This window comes from Aythya marila (genome assembly GCF_965140915.1).
Source record: "Aythya marila genome assembly, chromosome: 1".
NCBI lineage: Eukaryota > Metazoa > Chordata > Aves > Anseriformes > Anatidae > Aythya > Aythya marila.
In genome coordinates this window covers 110,015,584-110,042,174 of record NC_139042.1, presented here as the reverse complement: position 1 = coordinate 110,042,174, position 26,591 = coordinate 110,015,584, and the positions used below count along the sequence as shown (strand labels likewise).

Sequence of the window (26,591 nt, the reverse complement as noted above, 5' to 3'; positions counted from 1 at the left end):
TGTGCTTCCCCTTGCTAAAGGGCTACGTAAGGACATCGAGCACTCCTTCGTTCCTTACATGGAGAAAAAAAACACATAGGACTGCTACATCTTGGCTCTGACTGCTCTCCCAAGGAGGAACGCCCCTCATCAATGGTCACAGACACAGGAAAATTAGTATTCCTTAGGTATCACATCAAATAGGCACTGAGAGGCATAGAGAAAAACTGAGCAATGACACAGCTAAATGTCATGAGAACTGCGGTACAGACAATAAAATGTGTGGGATACTGGGTGGGGATGTAAAAGAAAAAAAAAAAAAAAGGAGAACAAAGACAAAACATTCCTGTTTAACTACGATGGCAAAATGTGACTCAGAAGGGCCTACTTTGTCTTTTGAGGGGGCAGAGGATAATCACATCGATGTACTTGGAGTTTAAAACCAGAATAGGCAGAGACCTCTCCATAGCTTGCTTCTTCACATCCTTCACTTACACAGAAAAGGGAAATCGAAGCTGGGTGATGAAAACCCTGAATCATATGCACTTCTTCAAAGGAAAAATGAACTACACAGTGTTTAAAAGAAATAAAATGATCATTTCAGAAGTTAGAAAGCACAACACCTTCTTGGAAGCAAGCTGTGCCAAAAATTTGTTTTGGGTGGGTGGAACACACGCTGTGGAATCAACCGTTCGGATTTCATTCAGCAGTAATTAGCTGTAACAGAGGAAAGCGTCCATGTGGAACAGTAGGTGGGAAGGAGACCTGAACCCCCCTGCCTGTGTGTAATTCTCCTTAATAGGAGAAAAACAAAACAAAACAAAACAAAAAAAAAAAGAAAGGGGACCAGGACTCTGACTTCTGTCTGCTTTGAGGGAATGTCAGTAGGCCGCCTGGCCCTTCTAGGTGCGGGCCATTGATGAACTATCTTCAGCCCTACTCACAGGTAATGTCTTACAGTTACCTCTGGTACTAAACAATAAACAGAGCTGGCACCCTGCTGGTTCTTGTTACCGCCTGGGCAGGGGAAGTCTGACACTGCCACCAGGCTTACTTGCTTCCTGGCGGGATCTTAGATGGAACCCTTCTCGTGGGACATCACTCCAGTGTGTTTCTCTAATGTAAACGCTGTACTAAGCATGCAGAGATTATGGACACAGTCACCGCTGCCAGATGGCTTTATTGAATGTCACGAACCCCAAAGGTCATTTCCCCCAAAGGCAATCCCCTTATTTCCAACCTTAAAATGAAGTTAGAGAACTTTTTATTGCTGTTAAATCTGTCCACGGTGCCAATTCTTCCACCATGACCACCAGAAATAAAAAGGAGCCTTTCTGTGGCTCCTCTCAGCCACACTTTAACTGAGGAACTCAAACCGTGTCTTTTTCAGGGTATTTCCTTCTCTCTCCCAGCTCCTCCACCCCTCCTCAGCACTGATTGTGAAATACCCTCAGTAGTCAAGGAGACAAGTGTGTTTTTCTGTAAAAAAGCCTGAAGAAACCACCATCAGCGAAAGAGAATCGGTCCCTGCCAGGCAAAGTCCAGGTGTGGGAAGGCGATGGTGAGCGCAGGAAGAACGCTCGCTCTGGGGCTGCTCGTGCTGTGCTGACAGCAGGGTCCTCGGGTGCTGTCTGTAGAGCAGCTCACACCAGTACACAACCAGTTTTTTGGAATCGGGGTACCGTTAGCATCCGAACTATTAACAGGCTCCTTTACCTTCAGTATTTCTACATCGCCAATGGCTTGGACATTGTCAGCAGTGCAATAGGTTCTAGAAGACGCCCTGAGGCTACCCTCATCCCCAGCCAAACCTAGCTGGCACTTGCTAGTCTGGAGAGTCTACACGTCCACTTCCTGAAGTGGAAGAGGTTTGGCCTTTCCGAGCTCTTGTGCAGTGACACACGTCCACAAAAAATATTTTGGGCAAACTGCGTTTTCAGAGGTGCAATGCATACACCTGCACTCACAGGAGACTTCCGTGACCCCTTGATTGAAGACTTATAAGCAAAATCAAAATACTTTGTAGTTGCTTATGACAGAGACTTTGGGGAAGACTCAGTAGCTCCTAGATTCTTTTCCTATCTCCATCTGTGGTCCTTCCAGGGTGTTGCTTTCCATTTGGCCCAAGACTTCGGTCACACTAAGCCTGGATTGCCTAGAGAGGGTAAAGAGAAGGCAAGCATATTCCTGACAAAGGCATCCCTGCAGAATCCCAACTCTTCGAGAGAATTTTCTTCTAGAACTGGCACTAATTTGTGAGTTTTACATGCAGTCAGTGTCACAGCCCCTTCTCCCCAAGCAGCTGTCCTTCTTTTTTCCTCTGTTTAGTGGGAATGGAAGGAAGGCAGCAAAACAGGAAAAGCAAGAGTTCTACCCTCTCTCAGTTTTGGTAAAGAAACACTAACGTGCATTAAGACACATCCACCTCTCCTGCTTGTCTCCTCAGACATCTAAAAGCGAAAAACGGATGCAGTTACTGGGGTGGGGAGCATAAATTCTGAACAAAACTTGCTACAAAGTAAACAGCATCATCAAACACTGGGAAGGTTAAATCAGCAGTTCACAGACTGACGTGGAACAAACCAAAAATTAAAGAGCAGAAATGAGGTTTACAAAACCTAGCATGTCACGGTTTCTCTCAACGTTTGAGCCACGCAGACCTAGACACACCTCTAACAAGACTTAACAGGCAGCACTGTCCCTTACCACTCTGCCAACTTCTGCTCATACTGCTCCCTGCGCTCACGATTTCTCTTCTCCTGCAAGGTTTCACCAGCAAGATTTTGGATGAATATTATGAGGCCCCCTGCAGGGATCCTGGAGAAAGAAGGAGAGAAGTCAAAAGTCACCCAGGGGACACGCATTAGTAATAACTTACCGGCAACAGTAAAAGGAGCATGCGGGGGCCAGCCACCAAATCACTGAAGTGTAACTTTCCCCAGTACTCAAATCACACCACAGTCTAAGGTACTCCTATTCTAATGTCAGCCACCAAATGCAGCCTGTCTTCAGCTGTGACTCACTGTAGCCCCTCTGATATTTTATTTGGAATTTACCCACCAGAAGGCACACCTAAGGCAAGGGGGTGAAAGGTCTTAACATGCCCAAACAACAGCTACAGATAACCTAATCCATAATTTCGGCAGTCATAGCCCTGCTTAACTTCTGTCCGGCTCTGGAGGTACTTGTGTTTTCACTGAGTGAAATGAGAATGAAAACTTCTGTTTCTCGTTTTTACACAGATTGCTAACCTACTGGCTGACAGCTCCCTGGGTGCCCTGCTGTTCAGAAGTTGCCATCAGGTCATCCAACACCCCTCAGGTGTTCAGTTCTGGGTTTGGAGCTGCTAGAGGAGCAGTTGCTGACAATGCTGAGAAGGGAGCCCAGAAGCTGCATCTCTTACACTCCTGGCCTTAATCCCAGACAACACAGATCCTTAAAAGAGGTGTCAAACTGCACAACCAATTGGCTCGTTAGGGACCATGCCAAGGAAGGGACATGGAAGTCATTTCTAAACTCATCCTCATAGTTTCCCATTTAATAGTAGTTAACGCAACCAGCAGAAAGATGCACTGAATTCTTATTACTGAGAAAAACAGAACATAAATCCAGAAAGAAAAAGCAGTTAAGCATCTGGAAGAGAAAGTCGTCATCTTGAGGTCCCAAGAAAAATACAGGAAGCCCCTCAGGGCAAGAGAGGAAGAAAGCTTCTGCAGACCCACCTATGATTCAAGGCTCGGTGTGGGAGGCTGCCAGCTAACACCTACCATGCCAGTCACACACCGTGACTCAGCCCCGCACCGGCAGTCACAGCTTACCCAAAGGCCGTTCCAAAGATGAAGCCACTGGCCAGTCCTTGCAGGCCCAAGTGCATTCTGAAGAGGGCTCCTGTGAAGCCTAAAAAACACAAAACCACTGAAACCATAAACAGCCCCCTCACCAGCCACGGCAGACCTGCTGAGGGAGCTGCTCTGCCCCATTTCTGCTCTGCCCCGTTTCTGCTCTCCATGAGCTGACGTCCACTTTTAACAGAGCAGAAACCAAGCGCTGTGGCCAGTGGGAGGGCCCCTCACCATACAGTCACAGCAGCCTGAGGAGCAGGCACTTTAACAGCCAGAGCTGAGCTGCTGTTGCAGTACTTCCCCAGGTCTTTATCCGCATGCTCTCTGCACTAAAACATTGCACGAAGCTCCTTCTTGTTCAGAAAGACTCCCCAAGAAATGCTAAAATGTCAAAGTTAACTCTGAGATTAGAACTGAGTTCTCTCCTGGCTGGAGCATGATCTCCCCACCACTTTTTTTTCCCCTTCTATTCAGCAGCAGCTAATAATAGCAGCTGCCATGTAAGGCAAAAAAGAACAGAAAAGCACGCACCCAACTGCAAGGGCAGTAAAGCCTCTAAAACTCAACAAGCAGATTGCTTACCTGTTGCCAAAAGGAGACATGCAAAATTTGGCACGAAAATGGTAGTTTATAAACAGTGCACCGAACTGTTATGAAGAGAGGAAATAAGAAATGCTTTCCCTGCTGAAGAGGTGGTTGAAAGAGCAGGTTATGCACTACACGTTGCATTTAGGCCATGCAAGCATTTTTCACACAGGAACTCCAACAAATATTTAAGACGAACTAATAAGCACAGAACTCCCGAATGGTTTCAGAAAAGCACTGGTATCTTTGTTACAAGGGCAGACAACAGCTGAGCAAAGTCACAAAGGCGCTCAGGAGAACAGGAAGCAAACCCCAGAAGCTAGAGACCTGCTGAAACCCAAGAGAGATGGATTCCTGCTTAGGATATTCTGTTTACGACTTCTGCTCCAAAACAGAGAAGCACACAAAGGTATAGCAGTCTCACCTCCTGCTGTAGCATAATTACCGATGGTGGTTTTATTGCGGTACGCAGACAGACTGGCGCTCACAGAGCTGGAAGGATAAGGCACAGAAGAAGTCAGCAGCTACACGTGAACAGGGCAGGTAGCAAACCACAGCTTGAAAGCAAGCTGGATTTCATTAAGCCCACCCTCAGGATGCTTCTAACTGCCCTGTTCCCAACCTGTCCAGAGCATGTGCAAACCAGCCACAAATGCCTTGACTTCTGTAACTTCACTGCATGCAGCTGTACAGTCAGAGGCAGGGGAGTACCACCTCCAGACCTGGATTTTGGATATGCCTTTTTTCTTTTTGTAAATAAAAGAGTTTTATTTAAATCCATCATATATTTAAGTCTAAAAGGAGCTGAGCAATGCAAAGGTCCTGCCAGTCAGTCATACAGCTACCACCAGAGCTAAGTCATACTTGTGGCATCAGCAGGGTCACTCGCTCTTGAAGCATGAGGTTTCCAGCCAGGATAGACACACCATCTCCTCCAAACACATTAACTAAGCCCCAAACCACTCTCTGTTCCCAGTTCAGTAGTTGCATCCTTCCCAGCATATCGGCAAGCCTCTGCATGACATCAAGAGCAATCTTCCTCTCTTTATCAACACTGTCATGTCAGCCTTGCCTTTGTACATGTAAAGCTTACAATCTCTCTTTAAAATGGGTAACTTGAAATTCACACAACTGCAGGACAAAATCTTCAACTTGGACTTTATGGAAACAATTAACACTGAGTGGCAAACATCTCCCTTCAAAGCTTTTTACAAAAAGGGGTAGTGAAAAAGGACGATGGATCTGATTGCAGGGGAGACACCTGGTGGACAACAGTGAGGTTGCACGTCTAGTGCAGAAAGATCCAAAGTAATCAAAAGTCCTGAGAGAAAGCAAAGAGCATGCTAATGAAACCTAAGAAGAGATACCACAGCAAAAGGAGACAAAACACAAGAGAAACCAAGGAATAAATACAGAAAGGTACAAAACTAGGAAGAAAGACAGAAATATAAAGCCAGCTTACTGGGAAAAAATGCTAGTCAATACTACTGGTATCTGAAAACCTAAAGGGGATCTTGAACACAACATACCTAAAGATACAGTTAGTACAGGTTTAGAACTACATGAATATCTACCATTTTCCAGGCCAGGGAAGAGATATTGCTTGTTTTAAAGGGCTTTAGGAAGAGCATGCCTAGTTTGACACTTTAATGTCAGAAATACACTGACACGTCCTGGGGAGAAAAATCAGAGAAGTGGAACACTATCTGTGCATTATTTGCATAGGAAAATTTGAAGGACTAAAGTGGTACGTACATATGGTATGTCTGATGATCAATGACTGCGTAGTAACAAGACAATCATCTGCAAGTACTTGAGGACAAGCACAAAGAATTGTGAGTAATGCTGCTGTATACAAACTAGGAGTAATCAGACATAACAAAAAGGAGAAAAATTAGCGTGGGATAGAAAGTTGTTCTGGAACAGCTAACACTTTGTAATACTCTCCCAGATAAAAATGTGAAAATACATCAAACTGAAGAGATAAAGCAAAAGCAGACATAAGCCGGTAAGTACTGGGAAGAGCACTGTTCAAATCAATAATGGTATGGATTAGATGTAACAAAGAGGGCTTTCCCAATGTTTTGTTTTTGTGTTGGTTCATCAGAGTACTGGGATAATTTAAAAAAGCTTAAATCCTCCTCATACTTCCACCTTATCAATCAGACTCGCTGTTAACACAGTCTTTTGAGCCTCAAGATGTAATGAGCAGTCTCCGAACAAGCTGCACACATTGAAGGCTCCTTGCTGCTGATGTTCAAACTTAAGCCAGTTTTTCCTCCCACTATTACTACTAAGGAAACACTTACTTGAATAGTGCCACAAAAGCTGCTACTCTCCAGCTCCAGCGCCAGCCATAGCGGATGAAACTCCTGAGACCCGCACGATGCGCAGATTGCTAGAGCAAGAGAGGAGAAAGGTTACTGGTCACAGACCTGCTCCTTTTTACCAGCACCACCACACTGTATTCCAGGGTACAGGTGATGGTTTGTGAGACTGACATCACTCAAACCACTGGGAATGGCACCCTGACCCGTACAGACAAAGTCAACCCTCGTCAGAGGAAAGGGAGCTCATGTTCATCCCAGCCATGAACAGGAAAACCATTAATTAAATCCAGTTTGTAATGTCAACTTGGTCTTACTAAAGACCAACATGTGCTGCAACACATCTGGGGGAGACAGCAACAGCTTTCTGAGAATGATATGGGAGACTAATAGAGAAGAGGGGACAAACTGGTAACTAGTTTTTAATTATTATGAGTTGATATATATATTTTTATTTATATATATTATATAAATATAAATATTATATTATGTATCATTATATTAGTATATAATATTATATAATAAGATATATTACAATATATATAATATATATTTATTATATATATATATTATATATGTATATACATATTATATATGTAATATAATATAATGATATAATATATATACTATATTATATATAGTATTTTATTATGTTTATTGTATTATATTTATATATTATATATATTGATATATTTTAAATACATAAATAATAACCTTCTACGTTAAAGTGTTAAGAGGCCATCAAGCTCTACAGCTTAGCACTGGCACTTCGAAGTTTGACAATAAGATGCTTTTTAAAAACTGCAGTAAAAAGAAGCTTCATAATAATTAAAAATATTGCAGCTGATATCAAGAAAGAAAATAAATTCTCTTTTCCCATGACTATGGTGTAAGTGCTTCGCACTGGTGCACATACAAAGGACAGTCTGCAGGACTGAGTATAGTCTGACACTAACGCCTTGTAGAAAGCAAAGTCAGGGACCCTATCCAAATAGGGATGGATGTAAAATTAGGCAGATTTTTAAGGATTTTTTTTTTCCAAATAACTCAGGTAACAAACACCCGGCCTGCCCACGAGGAAGGGCAGGCAGTGAGCGCCCTGCAAGCATGTGGGCGCTGGAGACGGCTTTCAGTCTCTATATGACTGCATTTTGTGTCTGGCTCTGTGGGGCAGCGCCTGTGAGAGGTAAGCCAAGCGGCCCAATGCTATCAGGCTTTGGCTTTGGCCAACTCGCCCAACCTTTCCTTGAGGAACTGTGGGCCCACAAGCACGCTGTGGGGGCAGGAGATGCCCAGCGCATCCCTCGGGGCAAGCTGTGCCGTTCCCCGCGGTCACATCCCCGGGGCCGGGGTGGCGAGGTGCCTACCACCGCATCGGCTCGGTTCTGGAAGAGCTCGCCCTGGCTGCGCTCGATGAAGGCTCTCCGCGCCTGCTGGAAGGCGGGCACGCCGCCGTACACCCAGCCCACCACGCCGCCGGTGAAGGCCGACTTGACGATGTTCACCACCTCCTCCGGGTACTGCTGCTGATCGCTGCGAGGGCACGAACCGCAGAGTCACGGCATTAGGCTCGGAGCAGCGCTCCGCGACCGCCCGGCCCCGCCGCCCCCGGCCACCCCGTCACCCCCCGAGCCACGTCCCCGTGCGCCAGCTCCAGCCTCTCCTTCAGCACCCGCAGGGACGGGCACGCCACCTCCTCCCCGGGCTCGGCGGCAGCCCCGGGACAAGCCTCGCCCTCCGCCACCCCGGGGAGGTCCCCCCCGCCCCGGGGCCGCCCTCGGCCCCCTCACCCGCGCCGCCACAGCTCCCGCAGCCGCTCCCAGCCCGTCTCCGGCGGCGGCGCGGGGCGCCCGAACCCGCCCGCCATGGCCGCGGCGCTGCGGGGCGGCGGCAGCGCCCCCTGCCCGCCCGGCGGGGCACGGCTCGGTCCCGGGCTGCCGCCCGCCCCCTGAGGCGCCGGGAGGGGAGCCGGGGGGCTCCCAGCCTGAAGGCTCCTCTCCTCCACACGAGTCCGCGCCCTGCTGGAGGTCCCAGCACCTCTACAAGGGACCCGCCGGCCAGTTCGGGCCTTGTCCTGTTTACAAAGCCCGGCGGCCGGGGGATCGAGTGGTCGCGGCTGTTGTGGTACAGCGAGGAGGGAAGCAGGCTGGGAAGTGCCCAGCCCGTGCAAGCTGTCCACCAGGAAAAGTTTTCAGTCAGCATCACTCAGGACTTGCAGTGGTGGCTTGGACAGGAGTATTTCACAGATTCCACTGAGACACCCCAGATATTACTGTCGAAGAGGAAAAAACAGAAAGACACGCTTCACCTTCTCTGGTGAAACAGCTGGGGGCTATCCAGACCTTTTCTTACCATTCTGATTAAGAAATGATGCATCCGACAAGACTTCATTTTTGGTTATTTTAATCCAAAAGCACATCACTAAAAATGGTTTTAAAAAAGTATACATTGCTGTTTCAGTTTCTCAGGCTGCTGTCTCTTCATTGGCTAAGAATACAAGACCACAAAACCCCTTCCACTCTTATACAACTCTTCCTCAGAAACCAAGCTATTTTAATACCCTAATTTATTTTCTTTGCCCGCTGGGAGAACCCAGCCAGTGGTCACACAAGTGGTGCGCTGCTCCAGCAGCTGGTGCTTGACTACTGGGTCTGGCAGTTATTTCCCTGTACCAGGGGCTGGCAGTGCTGCTGAGGCCTCCAAATGCATTCGTGTTGTGCATGTACTCGGCATTATTGTCCTTGGTAGCGTGTTCTCTGATCCAAACTGACTACAGACAAGAGTATGAGCTGTTATCATCCCTTCTATTACTGTGCTGTTTCCTATGACACGAGTGGGCTCCCTTCATAACCAAGGGAGCCCACCGGGGCTGCAGAGGCCACACTGGGATCCCACGCTGCTGGCTCAGGCCAGCAGGAGCAGTTTGCTTCTCTGCACTCCAGCTTCTGAAGACTTGAGCACCCACATGCCAGGAGTGCCAAGGACTGTGCTCAACTGACAGATGTCCACTGACACCCAAAGGACATATCTGGGACAGCGGCCACTCTGACCCTGCTCACACAGACGAGCTGCAGCACAGAAGGAGCAGTGATCCCAAAGCATAAGGGCAAGCAGCTCACAGCAGAAGGGGACTAGACAGGCTAGGAACCAGCACAGTCTAGCTCTTTGCCACTAGAAAACTTGTTTTAATACAAGGCTTTGACATTACCGAGCAAACAGTAAGTAGGAGAAACTAAGCCTATCTGGATGCCAGAGAATGTGCTGCTTCATACCAGGCCTCTCAGTTCAGGGGCAACAGAGCATTTTAGAAACTGCACTCCTTATGAGCTGAGCAGCCTGTAGTTGGCATAAATACAGTCAGCCTAAAGAACCTGTGACTTGAACTTAAAATGAATAGTATCACGAATAGCTGCCATTGTGTGATTGAAGACATTCCCTCAGACAGACTGAGGAAGATCAGAAAAGGAACATAACAGCTGGGTGAAAGAAAAGATGATGATGGAGTGAAGAGGTGTTACCCCCTTTAAAGTAAAATACCCTAGTAAGGTTGCAGAAGGGGATCAGAGCAGAGAATCTGTGAACATCTGGGAAAAATAAAAGAAAAAAAAAAAAAAGAAAAAAAAAAGAAAAAGAACCTAAGAGCTGAATCTACCTCTGTGTATACTTCCTCTAGGTTCTTAAGGGTCCCAGGACATCTGGCCAGTGGACTGGTGAGAGCTTGCTAACAGGGGCTCAGTTTTGCACAGCCATGCATCCACCTCATTGCCCCCACAACAGAGGACAAACACTGCTTATCTCAACTGCTTGACTGTCTGCTACTCAGGCTAAGTACTGTGGTAACATTATCATCACCAGACGTTCTCCTATGAGGTAGGTAATTTATCTGTGCAAGGATAATTTGTCCTCTTAACAGCCCATCAAAGCCTTGCCATCAACCTCTTTAAAAACCTGACACAAACATCAGAAAAGTAAGCTATAAGCTATCTAAAAAGGCTACCCCAAATCCCAGCACCTGCTTCTGTCAGAGAACTTCTAATATCCCAAGTGTCATCACACAGATGAGAAAACACTGATCACTGCCAAAAACAGATGTGCATCTCCCAGCTGAGCGTAGCGGATACTACCTTGCCTGTGAGTACAGAGGACCCAGCAAAAGGTCAAGTAAATTTAACATGAAGGCATCTCATTAACTGAATGGGATTTAGGATCATTCTTAGACAGGTAGTAACAAAGTCCCAAATGCTAACTATGCTCTTCCAGGCACAGGCATAACAACCCCACTAAATAGCCATAATCCAACATCCTACTTAATGTTCTTACGGCAACAGTAACTGGGTCCCACTGCATGGCTGTGTGGGAACAATTTTCAAGTTAGCCTATTGCTGTTCTCTGTAGTCTTAGTACAAAGGATAATAGATCTAAGAACAAGGAAGAAGATACACCAATCTTCAGATTTCCAGAGATCAGTTTGAGCTGAAGAGAAAAATGAAGAAGTCTCTACAGTTCGGTTTTTGGCCATTCAGAAGTGATCTCACTGTAGTTCTTCCTCCTTTTTACTTTGTAAGTCAAGGCTTGGGAATATTCTGACAACAGATGCTCCCAGTAGCAAGAGACATCCTCCATCTGCAAGTGTTCAGTGATGAATTGGCGTCCCCTAGAGACACACAAGGCACAGTCAGAACCAATTTCCAGTTCCTGCAAGAGTCTTTGGTTCTGTTTTATATGTGTATCAACTTTCACTCCTCTGCTTTTTTTCAAATGAGAAACAACACGCATTGCTCTGTACCGTCTATTTCAATTTCACAACTTTCATTCAGTCTCATAGCTCTGACACTTGCAGTGCTTTTGTTATCCTCAAGATGGTATTTGTTATCTGGGATAATAAATATCAGATTTCACGTATCAGATACAGCCTGAGCTACAGTGGTGCCTGCTGCTTCAGAAGCCAGTCCCTGCCGGCCTGGGTATATAATAGTTATAATGCAGACACAGTTCCCAGGGGTCAACTCGCTTCACACCGAGACGAAAGCTCTGAACTTCTGATGGCTTTCAGTGGGGTTCCTGACATGGGTCACATCTGAACCGAAGACCTAAACATATAATCTTGTTATCCAGTTCCCCCTGCTTGTATTAAGTCTTCCAACCCTCCTGCTGTTATTGCAGAAGAAAAATATACTTTACCCTATTAATACCAGGCTGTCTTTGACAGGTAACCCCTTCAAAAGCTGCCTAAGAAAATGTTTTAGATAAGAGTGCTTGACAGACAGAAAGGACACACGACTTACCTCTCTGCAATTTCTTGTGCTATGTTATCATTTTCCTTTACAAACTGCAACAGCTCCCTAAAATAACAAAAAAAATGCTATGAAACAACTAGTTCAGTGGAGAACTATTGCTAAACTTAGCTAAAATATTGTGGAGGATGAGATTAAAGATTTAGAGCTGAGCAAGGGATTGGTGCTCCTCATTTCAGTGCACAGAAGATACTTATCACTGTCAGTTGTTCCATGTAAGTCCTGGACAGCATGCTGAAATCCAGGAGCTGACATGTTTTTAGCCCAGTAATATGGTCCTCTTCTCCTTATCCATGTTGCAGTGGCCACTTGCAAAGATATTTAAGGATGTAGTGCCTGCTGATTTCAGTGAGGCTGAGACCTACATACCCCAGTGAAACTGTATTGTGTAAGTACCACATGCAAAAGATTCTCCAGGTGTGGTAATAAAGAGAGAAGAAAATGACCTCCAAGAGCATTTGACTGATGCCTATGAGTGGAGGCTCTTCCTAGTGTACATGTAATACAAACCAAATAAAATGCAGCAGTGTTTTCCCCTGGCATGCAGTGCCCTGCTGAGCACACTTAGGGTCTCACACCTGACATCAGAGAGGTCTGATCTGACTGGGACATAGTGGACCCAAGGCTTCAGCTGGGGGTAGAAGAACTCCAACCATTCTTCTCCGACGTGAAAGACGAGCGAACCACACAAGAAGAGGTGTTTCAAACGGAAACTGGCAGCCACTCCCCGGAAATTAAACAGATACCTGTAAAAGAAGAAAGGAGAAGAACTGATCACATCTGTAATTTTATGGAGAAAGACAGTAAGAAACTGGACTTTGAATAGTGATCAACCTTCTCTCACAGGGAACGTGTGAGGGCATAGGGATCTCTCTCACACCAAGCTAAGCACTTCTCACTAAAAGAGGGAGCACAATTATTTGAAGCTCCTCATTGCAAAGGAGTTACGGAGGTGCTAGGAGAGTTTCCAGTGCCTATCAAAACTTAACAAGTGAAGTTTTACCTCCAACAAAGACACCTGCTTATGGAAAACCAACGAAGGCTTGTCTCACAGACCACAGCCAGAAAGGCATGGAAGGTCACAACATGGATGCTGCTCCTGGGACTCTACGCTGCTCCAGAGACTCTGTTCCCATGAGGAGATTTTCCCAATTCTGTTGTCTTGCAATGAGCTTTTTCTTTCATTGTTCTTCTTTGACATATCTATTCAGCCTTTTTTTTTTTTTTTCTTTTTTTTTTTCTTCTGGGATCCTGCTTTAATCTGAATCTAATTGTTTCATATTAACTTGGGAATGTAACCCTAGGAGGTTAAACAGGCTAGCACAAAACAGATGGACTTTGCAGATAACAAAGAATCAACAATTTTGTTTTCAGTATTTTCTGCCAAGTTAGTAAAATGGGCTTGACTGGGGGAGGGGGACAGATTTTGCTTTGCAAACTGTATCTCAGAGGCATGTTTGTTTGTTTGCTTTCTTGCTTTTTCATACCCATGTTTCTCCAATTATATGGAAAGCTGTTTTTCCTGTGGGTAAAACCCTGCAGTACATGGAACTAATCTTTGAAGTCAAACATTTTGGGCTGGGGGAGGGGATTTCTCCCTTTAACACAGCTATTTTGGGTGAGATGGGGACTATAGCTAAACTTGGTTCAGCAGTAAGTGAAAGGGAGTAAATCTGATATTATTTTGCATTCCTTGTATTACATAGGAGCCTGAGGCAGGGATGAGGAGCACACTAACTGAACAACAACGTAAACAGTGGTGTGGAAGCAAGAAAATGCCTCTGTCCATTTCAAGCTGTGTCTCCCATCGCCTGTAACCTCATCCAAGTCACTAAGGGCTGCTCTCAGACTTCTGTATACAATTCTGTACAGCACTGAAGGACACAGTGAGAAATTCCTGTTGAGCCTACCAGACACTGTGTCTCACAGCCCATGGACAGATGGAGGTGCGGCTTCTAGGTTAGGTAGTGTGATTACAGCCCCTCTTTTCGTACCTGTGTTTTCCCAATGACAGTCTGAAGTCAATAATACACCACGGGACCACTGTAGGGGACAGTTGCCCATAACAGACTCCACGGAGTCCATATGCTGCTGCTGACAACAGCTATTGATGATTATTCCTAAAGGGGGCTATGACAAAAGTGTGAGAGAATGTCTTGGCCCACACTGTATGGAGGGGCTGCGGAGGCATCAGGAGTTTGGGGAAGCCTATGTGTAACAGAAGGGAGAAATCTGGGCAACAGTCTAGTGAAATATAAAATGAGACAAGTCAATCACATTTGCACAAAAACACAGCTTCAGCCAAGTGACTGAGCTCTTGTAACAGCACATTCTAGCTGGTGGAATTGCAACTAAATGCAAACTTTTAAAGCAAAAGAAAAATCAAAACATTAGACATACAAGCACACGCAAGCCAAGTCTGTATTTCTACAGAGAAAGCCACGAGAATATTACACTAACAAAGCCTCCCCAAAGTAGTTAAAAAATAAAATCCTTTGTAAATCAAAACCACATTCTCCCAAGCAACATATAAAGTATGAATCAGTACTATATCTGCTCAGTCATATTCCAGGTTTTCTCTTTTACTATATACATTCAACAGCAACCCTTGCACCAATATGCATATGAAGACATGATTCCTTCCTTCCTTATGTCCTCGAAGACACTAATGCTATCCCCGTAGCACCAAAATGCAACAATTTTGAACTCACAGCTTGATATAGGAACATAAAGAAAAATTTATAGAAAGTTTTTCTCAAACAAACAAACAAAAAAAAAAAACACGTAAAAGTAAACGTATTTTCTATCTATATGCTAATTAGTGATCTAAGATCTTTACTTTCCCCAAAGCACTTTATTTCTCCTGACCTGACAGGGGAAAGCTGACACTGACACAGGCCACAGTAAGCTCCCAAATTTTCAGCTGCTCTATGTCTGTTCACAAACCTCCCTGTCTGCACAGAGCTGGTTGCTGGAATTAGATCTTAAAATAAATTGAGACGATGCACCATGCAAGGAAAGAAATAGCCCATAGCCCTTGAACAGCTTTACTTTTCAAAATTCTTACTTGTATTTGCAGTGATCAACCAGTGGAATTTCCTTTGCAGGAGGCTTCCCTAAGGTGTCCTTAAAGTAAAGAGAATTAAAAAAAATAAGTAAGTTTTATATGGTTATTTCAAACTCATTTTCCTTCTCAGTTACAAATAAATCTGAAGCCTCAAAGCTCTCCATCTCACTTCTGAGAAAACCTTCCCTGGTGGGCTTTTAGAAGTATTATAAAGAATTTGGAGCCCTTCAAACAAGAAAAAAAAAAAAAGTTCAGTAAATTACACATTGCCTGTAAGCAAATGCCAGTGCAAACACATTAAATGATAATGTTTAGTTGGCAGCTACAGAGCTGAAAACAGCTTGGGACAATGGACTCTGTGAAGCCAAGTGTAACTGGATTAGCCAAGAGTGTCTGGAGAGAGCTGGACTGTGCACTAATATGGAGCTAAAAAGTTACCAGCAGCAATTATCAGAACACTATCAGCAGCAAGACAAAGAGATGGGGATGACAGAAAAAGGTTTAGAAAGACTGACAGCAACACGCAAGCAGCTTGGGGCTAGAAGGGGAAGTTGGCTAATTTTTCAGTAATGGGAGAGGAGGGGATTGGCATAAGTTCATTTTCTTATCTGTGCTGGCTTTTTTCAACAAAAAGCATAGATGGAAAGAAAAAAAAAAAAAAAAGGTGGTCCTGGCAGGCTCTAGAGACTCTTCCTTTCATTCACCAGAGAGCCCTACCCTCAACAGACCTGCAAGCCTCCCCCATGCTACACCACTCAGCTTTCCAACAAGATGCATCTCAATCATCAAAGCCATCTTGCAATGCTACCCTTTCTGGCCCTCATGCTCAGAGGAGAGGCAACACCCACTCACCTTCTCAGATTTCCAAGCCTGATTTTTAGTGTACTCAGCATCAACGAGTTCTGGGTCTTCTCGGGACAGCAGAATGAGGGGATCTCTCTCAGGGCTTGTTCTGCAGAAGAAATGACCTCAGTCATTGCCAAACCATCTCACCTGACACAGCTACCCAACTACAGGACTCGAAACCCTGCCTCTTTATGGAACTGACCTCAGTGTGTCCCCGGAAAACATTACTGAGTGCCTACCATACAGTAGACATCTGTCCAAGGGTATATTAGCAGAAGAAAAATGATCTGAAGCCACATTTCTTTGTTTCACTTATGAAAAAACAGTAAACGTTTAATGGTATTATTTAAGCAATTCCCAGGACATATCAGCAGAGATGCTCTTTCCTTTAGGCCTTACCCTGACGGGTGCCAAATACTTCAGCTCCCTAAGTCAGAGAGAGCTAAAAGATGGTAAGCATCTCCAGATCTGATCCCTCTGACCCCTACCGATAAACAAGGTTATGACATCCCCGAGGCTCACTCCTCATCATCTCCTGAACCTACCTATTAATAGCAGGATGTCAAGTCCAACCCTGAAACTCAATGATGTTGGAGGAACAGAGAGGAGCAGCGGTTAATATGGTTCAAACTGTCTCTGGGGAGAAAAATAATCTATCCTCTTAACCCCCATCACTCGGGTAACTAACAGAAGAATACTTGTTGATTCACTGATAAGCACTTCCACAGAGAATAAAGTATTCACATTGGCAAGAGGCGTGCTCATCAGTATCAAATCTTTAGATTTACATTATGCACCTGCAGTTCCTTTCACAGAACAAAAGAACTGGTTCTAAGAAACTTGACTCATTAAGAAATAAAGCAGCAAATCCATAATAACCTCTGTTTCTAACATTAAGCTTACTATAATAAACTAGTTGCAAACCAGTCTTACTGTGGCGAAATTTAGCTGTAGAAAATGTCTCACTTTCCATACTTTTAAAGAAGATATTCTAGATTACACTTGTTTAGGAAGATATGCTCACCTGGATCCTCGGAAATATCCTTTAGAGATTTTTTTCGTCCATGGCCATTTTTCTGCAGATCTGAAATATTGTTTATACATGGCAATAAATGATTTAATAAAACCATGAAACAGTAATCTCATCAGTTTTCACAGCATGGTCTCATTTTACAATTCTTCGTTTTTGATGGAAATCATTTTCTTCAGTATAGCAGGAAAATTTCTCTGCCAGATCCAATGAAATATGTTTTCCTGCGAATACTGTGGTCAAGACCACATGATACAGGCTACTTTTCGGAACATTTTTCAGTGAAAACAATAAATTACACACACACACACCTACCAAACATTAGTCTTTAAGGGTACTAAATTTAACCTAAAATTTTAATCCACTTTTTACATTGTTGCTTTATTTTTCTCTACTTCGCTGACTATGGATGGTGCAAAATGACTACAGAGTTTTTAGCCATCGTCATTTCCCACTTAGAAATAAAAAAGCCCCATGTTTTGAAAACACAGGGGCTCGTCATTTCCCCAAATAAATTTCAATTTGAATTTGTGAGCTCTTCAAAATAACTGTTCACACGCTTTATTTTTGTCAATGCAGTCGCCTGCCTCTCTCTAGGGAGCTGTTTGTTGTACGTTTCTGTTGCACCTGGCTTGACATCCTGATCTCCAGCCTGATCCGTGCAGGTTAAGCTTTGCATCTGCTTGTAACCCAGTGACATAAGCGGGGCTCAGTGGTGAAGCAAGGATAAACAAGTACTTTGAACCTTCACTGCATTATATTATAGGACATTTGGCTTAGGATTTTGTAGAAGGAAACATTCAACCTCACACGCTCATGCTAACTGTTTCACATCAAGGTATTGTGTGTTTTTTTTCTTGTTACGTTTCCATGTTCATTAACTGTTACATACTTTATTTGTCACTCTCCAGGGGAAACAGCTTACTCTGCTAATAGTCAAAAATCCTGTGAAAAGGAAGACTCCCAATCAGAAACATATTCTGTCTTACTCTCAGCACAGTAATCATTCTTGCTTTGTGGGAATGATTCCAGATTCCTCTATTGTACAATACTCAAGTAAAAGCAGACCTAAAGAAGGCTTTCCTTTACCCTTTCAGAAGCTTACACAAATAGCCTGGATCACCTCTTCAGTAAAAAAAAAAACAAAACAAACAAAAAAAAAAACAACAAAAAAAAAAACACAGCTCCTAGAGAAGCAGGTGTAAACAAAGAAAAATATTTCTATGTGTCAGGGGAGATTTCTGCAGGCAAAAGATAACTCCTGCTTTATTGACAAACCCTGTTCCACTGAAAATGATAGTAATCTCGCCCTGACAGCCCAATGCGCATACTTTGTCCTCTGCATTCCTTACTAAAGTGTTGGAAATAGGGAAGCTAATTATAACTTTTAGTTACATCATCCAAGGTTTCCATGGAGAGTTCTTATACAGCAGATAGGCTGTACGTAGTTAATGAGGCAGCAGGACAGATAACAGACTGACAGACCTACGGTCTTAAGACTTCAACGTTGCCCTAATGCTGCTCAATGCTAGATGACTTTCACTGTGATTTTTGTTTTCCATTCAGCCTCCCCCAAAATATTCATTTCTAAAACATACCTTCTGAGGTCCTCTCTCATGAGGTCCCAGCGCCCTAAACCGGTTGGGTAAATTGGCCAAACAGCTGGTCCTCCTTCCCAAAACGTCCAGGCAGGATACATGATGTCATTGTATTCGTGTGTCTTAAGAAAAACGAGAATAATTTAAGAGTAAGAGTAGCATTTACTTCGGTTCCCTCAGCCCACCAGCAGCGATGTCCTTTCAGGGCATTCTGTCTGGTTTCTCCCTCACTGCTCCCTCCGTAAGCAGCCGTGAGAGCTTTGTGGTCACCACAAGGTTGCAAGGGGCCACATGAACACAACTCAGCTGAAGAGAGCCGGTGTATTTCAGCAGGCATACCTGCTTTGAGTGGGCCACTGGCTTCTGAAGGTCCTTTCCAACCAAAATGTTTCAATGATTTCAAAAAGGCTGTGCCTTGCTACATGATAACACGGCAATTCCATGTTAGAAAGTAACAAAGAAGATCTATGATATAGCTAATTAGTAAATATTGTAAAACCTGAGCTCCATATACCTTTCTAAAGTGTGTTCTACTGACCGTAACTTACGAGGCATTACTATCTCCTCTGTGACAGAAGCCCTTCTAGGCCCTTTGACATTTAGGTTTCCAGTACTTCGTATCATTCCGGCCTTCTCAGAAATCACTTGACAATTCACTGTAACAAACATCCCAGTCATGTAAGAATTTCAATTCCTCATTCCTATCTGGATGCTTAAATTCTCTTTTAATCAAGGGGAAAAACAGTACCTAAGAGTAAATTCTTTCATGAAACTATATTACAGGGCACTTCTCTGCACTAGTAACAAACTTACTATCCAACTTCTCCATCTGCCTGTCACCTGGAAATACTGGAGAGCCAAGTCCACGAAAGTAGTAAGGAGGCTGGTGCACAAGACATATGAAAAGAAACTTGAGAACTGGGTTTGTTCATGCACAGGAAGGCTTGCAAGAATCTAAATGTTGTCTTCTGCAACCTAATGGAAGAATTTAGGGAAGACAGAGGCAGGCTCTTTTCAGAAGTGCACTAAGACAGAATGTGCGGCAACAGACTTTGATTACGAAAAAAAAAAATCCAATTAAAAACTGGGAAACCTGTTTTCATTCTGAGGGAAGCGAAACACTAGGGCATGTGCCCAGGGGGGCCATGGACACCCTGTTCTTGGAAATGCTCAGAACTGGGCAGGATGCAGCCTCTGGCACCCCCATCTAGTTGGTCCTGCTATGAGTGAGGTGCTGCACTGGTGTAGTGGTTTAACAACCTCCTGAGGTGCTTTCCAACTTAAATGAGCGTGTGCTTCTACAGTCTGCTCCTTCCCAGCCTTGCTAAAAGCAGGCATGGGTAACAAACCATGACAACTCCAGCCACCACCCTTACAAGATGCAGAATACAACAATCCTGCAATCCTTATGTTTCAAGCACCATGGACCAGCATCCTGAACCCTCCTCATTCTGGCAGGGACTAACGCAGTCTGTGCAAATAAAAGCTGTGCCTGGGTCACTGGGTTTCAGCTAAGGACAGGGCTGAGATTACAGTTCAGATACTGGACAGCAGTGACTGGGAAACTCAAGTTTCCTGCAGAGTCCTGCAAGGGAGCCAGGGGCAGGATGATGAATATGACTGCAGAGATTAAACTCCTGCAACCTGGTCTGCGTTCATTTGGGTTCTGCTGGCGAGAGTAAAGGATGTGCTATGGTTCAGGGGCAAGACAGACACCTTTACTAATACATCTAGCAGTGAACAAAGTTGTTGAATGACAGCACTTGCAATGCTGTGCTGGAATTCTGGAGATAGTTTTAGAATGGCTGGGAATTAGGCACTGGTGGATCACATTAGAGTTCAGACTGCATGAGCTGAAGGCCTGGGTTTAGGGTAAGATACTATAATTTAGCAGAATCAAAGTACAGCCAGAGCTTGCAAGAGCAAATGATTTATTGCTTCTATTTGCATCCTACAGTCTGCTGGCCTTCAGCCAAGGACAGGGTCATGATCAGGGTTAGGTGGCAAAGCTGTAGAATTTGGGCATGTTGGGCATGCACTAAGGCACAGCAAGATTTCCTGAAGTTTGAGATGTAAGGACATTTTATTGGAAATGCTGGAAAGGCACTGGCCTACAGTCAGGTTTAACAATGGAAAGGCAGGAAAAAATACACGAGTTCTCTCCAGTCTGGAAATAGAGAAGGAGAGAGCAAATGTCTGTGTGTGTGTCTGCCTCTGTGCGTATGAGCATGTTTGGAGATGGAAAAAGAAATCCACGGGAAAGGAGTTCACAGGAGACAGCACTATTACAGAAATGAAGATAAGGAACAGTTATCTGTGGTGCCAAAAAAAAAAAGGACTGAAATATTCATATTAGCTGAGATCAGCTATGACAGCTGACTGATGATGAAAAATCCTTAACAATGCTGATAAGCTGTGGCTACAATTTTAACAGAGGCATTGTAACAAATCACAGTGATGCTGGCACATATCCCATCCAGCTGTGCATCATTCTGCTGTAGCAGAGGTACACTTTTTGACCTGGAAGAGGAGCTAATGAGGGGAAAAACTGTTCTATTAAATAAATCTGTAAGTCTGTCTGCCAGAAAACTGGAAGCAAAAAGCAGCATAACGAGTGAAAAAGAGCAAGCAATTTTGACACACGGGAAATCTTGGGGGAACCATCCTCCAAAATATGTGTTAGCAAGAAAAAGGAGGACACGCATGTCTCAGAAATGCTCAGCTTTTAATAGTGTGCTCACCTTACTGAAGGAGAAGACTGGGACAATGGGTTTCATCCACTTGGGGACCTGCGGGTAGTCTCGCACATTGATCACCATTTCCATGTCAGGGAGGCGGCTGATGATCCCCTGAAGGAAATGCTCGACTCCACTGCATCTGTGGAGAAATGACACATATGGCAAAGAACCATAAGGAGAAGCAGAATCACAAAGCCTCTTGCGGGCCCCTCTCTCTGTGCAGCAGCAGAAGAGATGGTGAGCCTGAGACACGCCATGGTGCAGGCTGGGGACTGCCTCCAGCAGCCTCTAAGCCGCAGTGCAGTATAGACACCAGTGAAGCAACCCATCCTCTTAAACCTGACTTGGTCTGCAGCTTTCCCTGGGACCCCAGAATCAACGAGCTCTTTCTACACCAAGGTGCAACAATGACACTCACTTCCTGCTCACATGTAAGGCTCATACAGAATTTTCTAGGCTCCTGCCATGACAAGGAGTTGGTAAGGAAATGAAATATCATTGTGCTCAGTGACTTTCAATGTGGCAGGGCTGGAAGTACTCCTGTGTCCCAGCTAGGGAGACAGGATCTTCTGCACGGCTCTTACCTTGCAGGGAACATGCAGTCATGCTCACGGTACAGCTTGTTCTTAACGATTTGGTAGTGCGTCCCGAGCTTGCGGCTCACCACATCTGACATTATCTCCTTGGAAATGCCATCTCGAAAAGGAGCCAGGTCCTGCTTCCAGACACTGAAACAAAACAATCAGCCAGAACTGAGTGCAGCAGGGAGGATACTGCACATGAATTACTGCAACATACAGGAGAGGCTTCTAGCTCTGACAAGTTCCATATAACTCCCAGCTCTGCTACACGTGGCATATCGGAGGATTCAATTTCAGTCACTTGAAACAGCCGCTACTCAGAGACTCAAAGGTCCAAGCTTTGCTCTTTGATGATCTATGTGCTGTTTGCCTGAACAGAAAACCCAGCACAGGCTAAATCAACACTGTCAATGGTAGTCATTATCCTAGAAAACACCTTACACACCCTGGCAGGTTGTGGATAAAGCCTTCAGTTCACTTAACCAGAGTTCTGAAGCTTGAAGATTTCCAAGGATGATGGGCCAAACCAAGACCAAATTCCTCACAAAATGCTATTTGCACATAGAAAAGAAGAGTTTAGTTGTGAGGAGAAGCATCAAGAAGATGAAGATTTAAGAAACTGGCTGCTCTTGGCTTGGACTGGTGCACGCTTCGTTGGGTTAGAAACTGGCTGGATAGCCGGGCCCAAAGAGTCATGGTGAATGGAGCCAAGTCCAGTTGGAGGCCAGTCACTAGTGGCGTCCCCCAGGGCTCGGTGCTGGGGCCGGTCCTCTTTAATATCTTCATCGATGATCTGGACGAGGGCATCGAGTGCACCCTCAGTAAGTTTGCAGATGACACCAAGTTAGGTGCGTGTGTCGATCTGCTCGAGGGTAGGAAAGCTCTGCAGGAGGATCTGGATAGGCTGCACCGATGGGCTGAGGTCAACTGCATGAAGTTCAACAAGGCCAAGTGCCGGGTCCTGCACCTGGGGCGCAATAACCCCAAGCAGAGCTACAGGCTGGGAGATGAGTGGTTGGAGAGCTGCCAGGCAGAGAAGGACCTGGGAGTGATGGTGGATAGTCGGCTGAATATGAGCCAGCAGTGTGCTCAGGTGGCCAAGAAGGCCAACGGCATCCTGGCTTGTATCAGGAACAGCATGACCAGCAGGGCTAGGGAGGTGATCGTCCCCCTGTACTCAGCTCTGGTGAGGCCGCACCTCGAGTACTGTGTTCAGTTTTGGGCCCCTCGCTACAAGAAGGACATGGAGGTGCTTGAGCGGGTGCAGAGAAGGGCGACAAAGCTGGTGAGGGGCCTGGAGAACAAGTCCTACGAGGAGCGGCTGAGGGAGCTGGGCTTGTTCAGCCTGGAGAAGAGGAGGCTCAGGGGCGACCTTATTACTCTTTTTAGGTACCTCAAGGGAGGCTGTAGCGAGGTGGGGGTTGGCCTGTTCTCCCACGTGCCTGGTGACAGGACGAGGGGGAATGGGCTTAAGTTGAGCCAGGGGAGTTTTAGGTTAGATGTTGGGAAGAACTTCTTCACTGAAAGGGTTGTGAGGCACTGGAACAGGCTGCCCAGGGAAGTGGTGGAGTCACCATCCCTGGAAGTCTTCAAAAGATGTTTAGATGTAGAGCTTAGGGATATGGTTTAGTGGAGGGCTGTTAGCGTTAGGTTGGAGGTTGGACTCGATGACCTTGAGGTCTCTTCCAACCTAGGAAATTCTGTGATTCTGTGATCACCCAGTAATGCTGTATGCAGTGAAAGCTAGTTCAGGAGAACAAGCATAAGCAAAGTCTGTTCTGTGACATCTGCACATTACCAGTGAGCTCCAGGAATGCAGTATGAAAATATAACCCTAACCTATACAAGAAAATACAGATGGAGTATACAGCTTATATTAATTCACTGTAATGGCTCCCAGATCTAATTGCTTGGAGCAGTTAGTAAGTGCTGCTGGACTGTAAGAGCCACAAAAACCACTCCACTACTTTTTGGTAGACACTGCATCAATGCCTTGGCTTCATACAACACTGCACATACATAAGGGGTGAACCCACTATGAGCATGATCAAACCCTGGCACAGGTTACCCAGAGAGGTTGTGGGGTTCACATCTTTGGAGATATTCATATCTTGGCTGTACATGGTCCTGGCAACTTACTCTAGGTGTCCCTGCTTGAACAAGGAGGTTGGACCTGATGATCTCAACAGGTTCCCCTCCTACCTCAATAATTCTGTTATTCTGTATCAGATACAAAATTGTAAACTACATAAAGAATTGTCCCAGTACAGATGGACTGATCACGGGATAAGCTGTGTGACAGGGATGCAAATCTAATGAGCTGGAGATCACGAAGAAAGTTGGAGAGTTTTACAGCATGTCCATGTCATTCTCGCCTATATTGCTACCTTTCAGTAGTCTCTGAAAGTTCTTTTCAGTTCTTGGCCACCAGAAAACCTGGCTCAAGTAGAATCTGTTATCTGGGAAAAAGTACTGGCTTTCAGTGTTCTGCTGCACACTTACATATCTCCAAATCAGCTATCAAAATGAAAAGAGTCTTTTAGCTGCACAGTGGATACATGTTGTATCATCTTTCCAGATTCTTTTGTAAAGCCTGTCACTACTGAATAAAACTGCTCTTTAAACAACCCTTAAATGAAATGCTGCTGTAATGAGAGCTAGGTTTGGAGAATCACAGCAACTGTGACTTTCTGTTACTATCAATTATCATGTTCTGAAGCAGGTGTGGAAGTCATACCCAAAGGCGGGTAGGAGATAGTGGAGAGTATGTTTAAAGATTAGGAGATGTCTTTAGGCTGTATTTGAATTGTAACTGAGGAAAAAGACTGGAAGACTAAACTAGAAGAGACTTGTCATAAATATATAAAGAGCAATGAAGATCAAAACCTCCAAACAGTATACCAATGGTTGGCCCAATATGACTCATCTGATTTTAAAAAGCCAGTCTGGTGCTCAATCTCACCTCCAAAATGAATGAGCACATCTATTTTTTAAACAGGAGTCTAAAAATGGGACATCTGCATTTCTACATTTGGAAGCCTAATCCTAAAGGCAGAGGAATACTTCCTGAATGAGCTTCTCTTGGACCATCTGAGGTCATGCAAAAGTCAGGCAGTTAAATACGCACTGCTACTCCAGTTCTGACAAGCAGTGAACTAAACTCCCCAGAAAGAGTGCTCTTCCAGTTCTCCCCTCCCTTCTCCCACTGGAAGCCCTGTCCAGGCACAGGCAGTGCACAAGGTACAACACAGCATCAGACCAAATGAATGTGCTTTCTGTAATGATTCTTCTTAACCTACCTATCTGAAAATATTTTGCATGTACTTGATTTCTTCCACTTTTAAAAGCCCATCAGAAAAACTTGTTAGCAGTGTCCCACTGAGAGAGAAGGCAGAAGTGGATTTTTAACACAGAAATATCACCAGCTGTGTGGGGGATTACTGTGTACTCAGGTATGAGATGCTGACACAGTTTATGTTGTTCAGTTGCAGAGGACTGTGATCGATCTGCAGCTGGACACACCTTATATTAGAACTACGGAGGCCTATTTCACACAATGCCGTTAATAATCTCCTTCTTGCAAGCACTGTGATCTACGATGGCTGCAGATATGATACTTTAGAGCCCAAATACTCTACAGCTAACTCTCATCCATCAGTGCTGCCAGAAGTATTCCCGCTCGTGGCCAGAGTCCTGTCCGGTAACAAGGAAAGCAGTGTCTCACCTCTGGTGGCAGCTGCAATTCTCCTTCACACATGGCTTATAGGCTTCCACGGCTCTGTTAATGCGGTCAGTTATCGTCTTCCATTTGGCATCTGAAACACACAGGAAGGAAAAGCCAAAGCTCATTCGTGAAACCACCGGGGCGACCTGCGGGTGCCGAGCAGCACTTGTGCTCCGGCTGGCAGCAGCCGCGCAGCGGACCAGCATCACCCAGCCCGACCCCCCTGCAGCCGCGCTCACCTGCCGGGCCGCCCGCCGCCACCCCCGGTGCCGGTGCCGGTGCCCGCAGCGCCCCCAGGGCCAGCAGCGCCCAGAGGGGCAGCGCCGCCCGCCCCATGGCGCCGCCGTGCCGCCGGGGGGGGCGGAGACGGCCCGGCTACAAATGGCGGCCGCGGCCACCGCTGGCCCCCCCCTCAAAATGGCGGCGGGCGGCGGGCGCCATGGGAGCTGTAGTTTTTGCCGTGCCTCGGCCCGGCCGCGCTCCGTGGCGGCGCTGCTCCCCCACCACAGCCGAGGGCTGAGTGTGGCCGGGACCCGGTGGGCAGGGTCCTGCGTGCCTCCCCCTGCCGTGTGCTCCCAGGAGCGGGTCGCCTGCAGTGGCCAGGCGCGGTGTTGAGCCATGGGGCGGCTGCGTTGAGGTGCCTGGGCCCAATCTGCCCCTGCTGCCCTACAGGGAGTGGTGGCTGCTGCCCCTGAAACTGGTGGTGGAGCTGCTGGTTGTCACTGGAGGCTGCCCTCCAGTGTGTGCGACCCTCTGTGGGGCTCTCGTGGGTCACGTCGTGGCAGCTTTAACCCACAGGAATAAGGGCGCCGATGTGGCAGAGAGTGTTGTCAGGACCCTGGTTTCCCCAGCATGAGACCTGCCTATTGCACGGCAGCCATCCCGGTGTCTGTTTCTCCTCAAATGCAGGAACTTCGACTGCATTACTTGGAGTAAAACAGGGCCATCTACTGAAAAAATAACCAATGCCTAGAGAAGAG

General features: G+C 45.6%; 2 protein-coding genes across 2 annotated transcripts; both read right to left on the bottom strand.

The window, feature by feature from the left end:
• Window positions 1-1,136: 1,136 nt before the first annotated feature.
• Window positions 1,137-8,602, bottom strand: TIMMDC1 (translocase of inner mitochondrial membrane domain containing 1). Its single transcript, XM_082751658.1, has 7 exons — window positions 8,524-8,602; window positions 8,101-8,266; window positions 6,716-6,804; window positions 4,831-4,898; window positions 3,798-3,876; window positions 2,686-2,796; window positions 1,137-2,134 (listed from the first exon to the last, which is right to left on the bottom strand). Exons 1-7 carry the CDS (start codon window positions 8,598-8,600, stop codon window positions 2,035-2,037), a joined length of 690 nt encoding a protein of 229 aa, XP_082607784.1. The 5' UTR covers window positions 8,601-8,602; the 3' UTR covers window positions 1,137-2,034.
• A 985-nt stretch (window positions 8,603-9,587) lies between these two features.
• Window positions 9,588-25,984, bottom strand: POGLUT1 (protein O-glucosyltransferase 1). The gene is made up of 11 exons (XM_082751935.1): window positions 25,851-25,984; window positions 25,612-25,702; window positions 21,891-22,034; window positions 21,310-21,445; window positions 18,569-18,690; window positions 16,965-17,024; window positions 15,947-16,046; window positions 15,095-15,153; window positions 12,606-12,773; window positions 12,019-12,075; window positions 9,588-11,387 (listed from the first exon to the last, which is right to left on the bottom strand). The coding sequence occupies exons 1-11, from the start codon at window positions 25,945-25,947 to the stop codon at window positions 11,231-11,233; spliced, it is 1,191 nt and encodes a 396-aa protein (XP_082608061.1). The 5' UTR covers window positions 25,948-25,984; the 3' UTR covers window positions 9,588-11,230.
• Window positions 25,985-26,591: the final 607 nt, after the last annotated feature.